Source organism: Barbus barbus (assembly GCF_936440315.1).
Source record: "Barbus barbus genome assembly, chromosome: 11".
Classification (NCBI taxonomy): domain Eukaryota; kingdom Metazoa; phylum Chordata; class Actinopteri; order Cypriniformes; family Cyprinidae; genus Barbus; species Barbus barbus.
Window position 1 is genome coordinate 1,407,442 of NC_136739.1, and position 6,649 is coordinate 1,414,090.

Below are 6,649 nucleotides of genomic sequence, written 5' to 3' on the forward strand. Positions count from 1 at the left end.
ACATCCATTCATATGACGTGTCTTCTCTCCTTAAAGACACAACCAGTAAGAACAATGTGAGCAATGCTTTTCTCAAGTAATAACTTTCTTCAACAATATAAACTAGTACAAACATCATATAATAATCATATAATACTGCATTCAAATTATTAATTATAATTCTACATTTAGGCTACTAAAGTGTTCTTACCGTGTCGTTCTGCGCATCAGTAGAGTTATAATAGTAGTGCACTTTGGCTTTCTAAAGCGGTGTATTTCGAGTGCATCTCCGTCTCCAGCGCGCGGAACTCTGTCCTGCACACCTGTCACGCTGCACTTTCCTCTCCTCCAATATTGACACAGGGAGTCAAATGGGAGGGCCAGAGTATATTACTTCTGCTATGTCAATCATGTCGCTCTGTGCAAACCGACCTCGCGTTTCGTCGAGATAAAAAGCTTGGAGACACCTGGAGCGCGCGAGGTGACCCCCTTAAACCTGCGCTCTCTCCTGCAGGTGAAGTTTGCTCAGCTCATCTTATTTTCATGCATTTCTTTATTTTTGCTCTTTGTACAAGAAAAAAAAAAAAAGTTCAAATGAGGTCACGGAAAATGCATATCAATTTTTATATCCTTATAAATTATACAAGAATTAGATACATATATATATTTTAAATGTGGTATGCCTCACTGCTGTTAAAGACATTAAACTGCAACACAGTTGTCAAAGAAAAGCAGGGGGACAATGACTGACAGAAATAATAATTTAAGGCCATATTTTCAATTATATGAAAGGCTTAACATTTAACGCTTTTATTTATCATTTAAACACTTTATTGGCAGCAACAGCCATATAATAGCTGATGTGTTTCTGCCCCCTACTGGATTTAACAAGAGATAACATCTCAAAATGTATTTTTGGCTTTGACAAAGGTTGCAATAACTTATTTAATACATGCTCAAGGCAGAAGAGGAATTAGTTGTCGTTTTCATGCATCATTATTTATTTTTGAAGCTCAATTTTGTTCAGGTACACTTCTTTTTTTAAAAGTCTGAGGGTCAGAAAGATTTTTTTAGAAGAAATTAATACCTTTATTCAGCTTCTCAAAAGTGAAATTACAAAAAATAATGTAACAAATCAAATGAATGCATTTTTTTATTCTTCTAATCTTCTTCTAAAGTATCACGTTTACACACATAACCCCACTAAGCAGCACAACTGCTTTCAACATTGATATGAAATGTTTCTTGAGCAACAAAGTTTCCTCAATACTCTCCCGACATTAAATGGTAGTGTATACTTGCATATCTAGGCATACAAGATTAACTAGGTGTACAAGACAAAGAAACATAAACCCCAGTCTTCACTGTTCATTATATTACAATTTTGCAAAAAAAATATTTTTTAATAATAGTAGTGAGATTTTGACTGACATGTTTAAACAGCATTTTACTAGTGTACAAAACATGGAGGGAATAATCAGAATTAGGTTAGTATTCAAGTGGATGGAATGACTAAGATAGACCAGACGTCATTCAACTGGCCCCACATTTCTTTGTTCTCTTTCCTGAAGGGCTTTGATTAGCTGGCCTGTGAGAGTCTTTTCAGATATGCCTGCCAGCCTGCTGCTCTGTACTCTTCTGCAGCTCTGAGCCGATCCGAGCTGGCAAGAATACCTCGTCCCACAATGATGATATCAGAGCCTTTAGTGTAGATCACATCTTCTGGACTTGAATACTGCTGTCCAAGTCCATCCCCTGGAGAATAACAGATTAATAAATTAAGCACATGATTCAGATGTGTAAAACAAGAACAAATATTTAGTATTTAAAGAGTTAAAATAAAATATGTGAGACCCTGGACCATAAAACCAGTCATAAGGGTCAATTGTTTGAAATTGAGAAGTACATCTGTATCTCCATTATTATTTTTCTGCACGTCGCGGCAGGAACAATATACAAAATATGACAGTGATAATCTCAGGTAATGATTATGTGCTTTATTCAATGTTAAAAGTGTCTAATGTGAGCTTGAATATTATTTTGCGTGAGGTTTATAGCCATAGTGAAAGCAACAATAGATATTTTACTTCAGATCTTGAAAATAAAGCAAACTTACGTTAAAACTGTGAACTCACTGCGAACCAACATCCATAATAAAGATGGTTTACTCACTCAAAACTGTTTAATCCATTCACATCTATTTTCCGCGTCCACTCTTCTGTACTTAACACTTGCCATGTTTTTGCGGTCACATAGTATCTACACTGGACGCGGCAAAGCATTGCAAATCATTTGAACTTTGTGTCAGTACGTTATAAATAGAACGAGTCAGCAGTTTATTGTCGGGGATTTGCATCCAGTGTAGACAGCATCACTGATTATAATATCTGTTGTATTTTGTTGGAACCCTGTTCTAATATAATGCATTTTTGTGCTGTTGTGGCATTGCCTTTCTCTGACAAGACTCCTTATTTTATCATAAGATACACAGAAAAGCTAATGCCAGCCCACAGTAAAACATACCTCCTGTCAGCATTTGCACTCCTGGAGTCATGTGAACCAAACCAGGCTTTTCACTGATCTTTGATCCACTTATGAATCCAAACACAAAATCTGTATGGTCTTCAGCCATCTTGACCTAAAAGACATTTCAATCAACTCAAACGGAGAAAACAAGAAGCTGAGCTCTGGTAGCCATCAAAGAACATTACGGTTATGAAATAATAAACAAGTATTATCAGAGAGCAGTGTTCATAAGTTCTTCAGAGAGAGCAGAAGACGCACCACTGCTTGAGTGTAATCTCCCGTCGCGAGGGAACCCTGGGAGCTCATCTGAGCAATGAGCAAACAGCCGTGACCCAGAGGCTTGCCGACTGCACCGAGACCCTGCAGCACACCCGGGCCTGGCAACGCATGGGCATTAATGATGTGCGCCCACGAGGAGATCCGATAAAGACCGCCTTAAAACAAAGAAAATGTGTTGATTAGGAACGCTTGTGCAGAAATCTAAATAAACCCCTCGTCATCATTTACTCATTGCGGAATTGCATGACTTTATTGAACACAAAAGGAATCTTTATGGTGTTTTTTAAAATTATTTTGTCCATTTTGGACACTATAAAATATGTTTGCATGGAGAACCGCTGCATGAAGATTATGCTTCACTGAAAGTCATACAGGTTTTGAAGGACATGAGGATGAGTAAATTATGACAATTTATATACAATCAAGCAGAAATAGCAAAGTTCATTAAAATGGCATTATAAATGGCACACTTATTAAAATGAAGTGTAGAGCAGTGGTTTTCAACCAGGAGGCTTCAGCAAACCTCCAAAGGCACCCCAAAAAGAGCTATATATATATATAGAACACTGTTTTGTGTCTTTGAAGTCTCTTTAAAAGACACAAAACTCTTGGAAATAACTGTTTTGGAAAAGCCCAATATGTGAGGTAGCTTAATTTGAAAATTGGCATTATATTGGCTTTATATAGTATTGGAAGGTCCTTGCACACATGATAACATGAAGTTATTATTGGCTTTATAACTTCATGGGCATATTTATAACGAATATGCATTATTTCAGTTATGCCAAGCTCTAAAATATTATTCTGGGTAGAAATTGCGAGTAAAAATTATTATTTAAAAAAAATCTTTATCCAGTGAATCATGATCAACTAGAAAACTCATGGCGCCTTTAAATATTGTTGTGGACAATGAGGGGACTGTGTGTAACACCCAATTTAATAATTAGATGAAGAAAAAAACAACATGACACTATTCCAACACTATGTAAAATCTCTTTGCTCTATGGATATCTGGTGCAGACGGTAAGTGAAAGTAACATTTTTAAAGGCCATCGAAATTTTCACGTTGAAAAATAAATACGTCCTCACCTTATTTAAATCACGTTTACACACTGCCTCCGAAACTTTCATCCTTCATAAAAAAATAAATATAAAATTTGGACCGGTTCGATTTTCTGCGTTTTCGCATCCGTAGCAAGCATTTTGATAGGAAAGGATGGTGAACAGTACGAAAAAATTTTTAAAAAAGCATACGAAAATTTGGGACTCGGTGTGCAAGGACCTTGAGACTAGTAAGGAGCTCCATCACTCTGAAACAAACCTTCATACTGATGCTTGACTGTGTTTCCGATGTCTGCAAACTTGCGATCCTCGAAAATCAGGAAGTTGTGCTTTATAGCCAACTCTTTCAGACCGCTGGCGACATCTGCAGTGAAGTCCTGCAGGACGTCCACATGAGTCTTTAACACACAAATCAGTGGCCCCAACGTATCCGCGACCTCCAGCAGCTCCTCAGAACGAGTCACATCTGCAGACACACACAGATTGGTCTCCTTGTCCTCCGTGATCTTCAGCAGGCGGGCAGCGAGAGGGTGAGTGTCTGGCAGTGCAGCCCGAGCCCCATAACTCAGCTCCTTACAGCTCTTTTTAGGAGCTGAGAGCCTGTTCTGCTTTGTTGATATGTAGGTGTTATTTTCTTGAATGAACCTCTCAGCGCTCAGAGAAGTGGCCGAGTCTATGCGACCAGCTTTAAGTAGCACATCCAGAAGTCTGGAGACAGAAATGACTGAATGTAGAGTGATGCCACGGTCAGCTAGCCTGGCACTGCCTCCCTGCTCTCTGTCCATTAACACGACGGCATCCGTGATCTTCAGACCTTCCTTCTCAAGCACCTCAGCGGTTTCTAGAACACTGCTGCCACTGGTCACCACATCCTCTACGATCAGACATCTGTCACCGGGGTGGACGGTTCCCTCGATCAGACGTTTCGTTCCTGGGGAGATCACAATACAAATCAATACAGGTCAGTGTTATTTTAGGATCATTAAGATACTATTATAGCATTTATTAACATTTGAATTTATTTTTTATATTTTCCATTTTAATTATTGTGTTTTTGCTATTTTGATTAGTTTTATTATTATTTTTTAAATGCCTCTGTAGTTTTTGGTAATTATTTCAGTTTTAGATATTTTATTACATCAGGTTAAACTAAATGCAAACCAGAAATGTTGCTATTGGAACCAGCTAAAAAACTGTTTTTTTTTTTTTTATTAGTTTTCTCCTTAAAAGAAAACAATGTCTTTACAGTTTTCAGTCATGTTTTTGTTTAGATATTAGTACATAAAGTTATGTTATGTGTCTTAAGTGTCCAAAGCAGGTGGTTGATAATACAATGCATCGATTACTGATAGAGCTCAGTTAAATTTGCATTATTGTACCATAGTCCTTTGCCTCCTTTCGTCGAATAAGCATGGGATATAGCTTGGTAGAGCAGATGATGGTGGCCAGAGGAAGAGCCGTGTAAGGGACCCCACACACACTCTCAAACACAACTCCTGCATCCTCAGCACGCTTATGAAGAAGACCGGCCACCTGATCACAAACAAATCACATCTCAGATTAAACGGGTCCTATTGTGCTTTTTCACTTGTTGAATTTGAGTCAGTGTGTAATGTGTATATTTGGGCATATAAAGATCTACAAAGTTACAAATCCCTAAAATTGTACTATAGCCCTTTACTGGGGCAGTAACCTCAAAGATGCACCTATACCCCTAAAAGGGAGCATATTAGTACCATATAAGTATGCATGCTTTAAGGGTAGATAAGTTACAACGGTGCACCTTTAATGAAAAATAAACATGGTGTTACATAAGTACTAAAAATGTAATATTAGTATTATTACCATGCTAAATTTACCACAAATACTGTGGTTATTGTACTAAAACCATGGTTAATTTTTGTAAAAGGCTGCTGTACTCCTAAATGTGAAACTTTAGCAGATTTATTTCTGGCAGATTTATTAACAGAACCTAACACAATCCATTTGAACTTTTAACCACCAGTTTAACCCATTTAAAATAAATATTACATGAATAAACCAAGTTTGGGGTTAGTACGATTTTGTAATATTTTTTAAATAAGCCTCATGCTCACCGAGGCTGCACTTATCTGAACAAAAATACAGTAAAAACAGCAATATTGTGGAATATAACAATATTGTTATATCTTAAATATCTTACACAACATCATTTTTGGTGACATTCTTGACTTTATCAACAGATGAGATTCATCTAAAGGAGCATTTTTCACTTCTATAAAAGAGATTTGGTAGGAAAACGCTTAGTGTGTGTGGTGTCCCAATCCAGAGTCATTACTCAGAGTGAGCACGTGTTTAATATTACCTGATTCATCAGCTCTGGATGGGAAACTATTACTCTCAGATCAAAATATATCGGCGAACTGAGTCCACTTTTTAGCTTGAAGGTCCCAAACTTGACTGCTTGGATGTCGTGCAGCTTCAGGATTAAAGTATCCAGACTAGTGTCAGCCATGTTTCACTAACTAGAGTACACTACGAGCAGTGCTTCCCTCTCTCGGGTCAATCCCAAACACTGAAGAAGACGCGCGCGTGCACGTGACAGACGCAGAGTAAATCACATGACAAATTAAAAGCATAATACAAAACTATTTCAAAACGGTTGAAATGACACAACAACTCTGGGACTGTACTTTTTAAAGACATAAATCACTTTCACACAATAATAACTGAACTAAGTATTATTTATTTAGATCAATCTACAGCAAAAATGACGGCGTTTTCTCATCTGTAAAAAATGAGATGAATAGGTGGCCCGCTACTA

At 37.4% G+C, this 6,649-nt stretch overlaps 1 protein-coding gene across 1 annotated transcript; it reads right to left on the bottom strand.

Moving 5' to 3' along the window:
* Window positions 1-958: 958 nt before the first annotated feature.
* On the bottom strand, window positions 959-6,425 carry umps (uridine monophosphate synthetase). Its single transcript, XM_079428517.1, has 6 exons — window positions 6,191-6,425; window positions 5,226-5,379; window positions 4,106-4,777; window positions 2,764-2,939; window positions 2,503-2,617; window positions 959-1,734 (listed from the first exon to the last, which is right to left on the bottom strand). The coding sequence occupies exons 1-6, from the start codon at window positions 6,338-6,340 to the stop codon at window positions 1,559-1,561; spliced, it is 1,443 nt and encodes a 480-aa protein (XP_079284643.1). The 5' UTR covers window positions 6,341-6,425; the 3' UTR covers window positions 959-1,558.
* Window positions 6,426-6,649: the final 224 nt, after the last annotated feature.

What these genes read in the sequence shown, in the direction of transcription:
- umps (XM_079428517.1), bottom strand. Translation starts at nt 6,340, where the DNA reads ATGGCTGACACTAGTCTGGATACTTTAATCCTGAAGCTGCACGACATC. An exon ending in ATCCAGAGCTGATGAATCAG is followed by an intron (nt 5,380 to 6,190) that starts GTAATATTAAAC and finishes GTTTGTGATCAG; the next exon opens with GTGGCCGGTCTTCTTCATAA. An exon ending in AAAGGAGGCAAAGGACTATG is followed by an intron (nt 4,778 to 5,225) that starts GTACAATAATGC and finishes TGATCTCCCCAG; the next exon opens with GAACGAAACGTCTGATCGAG.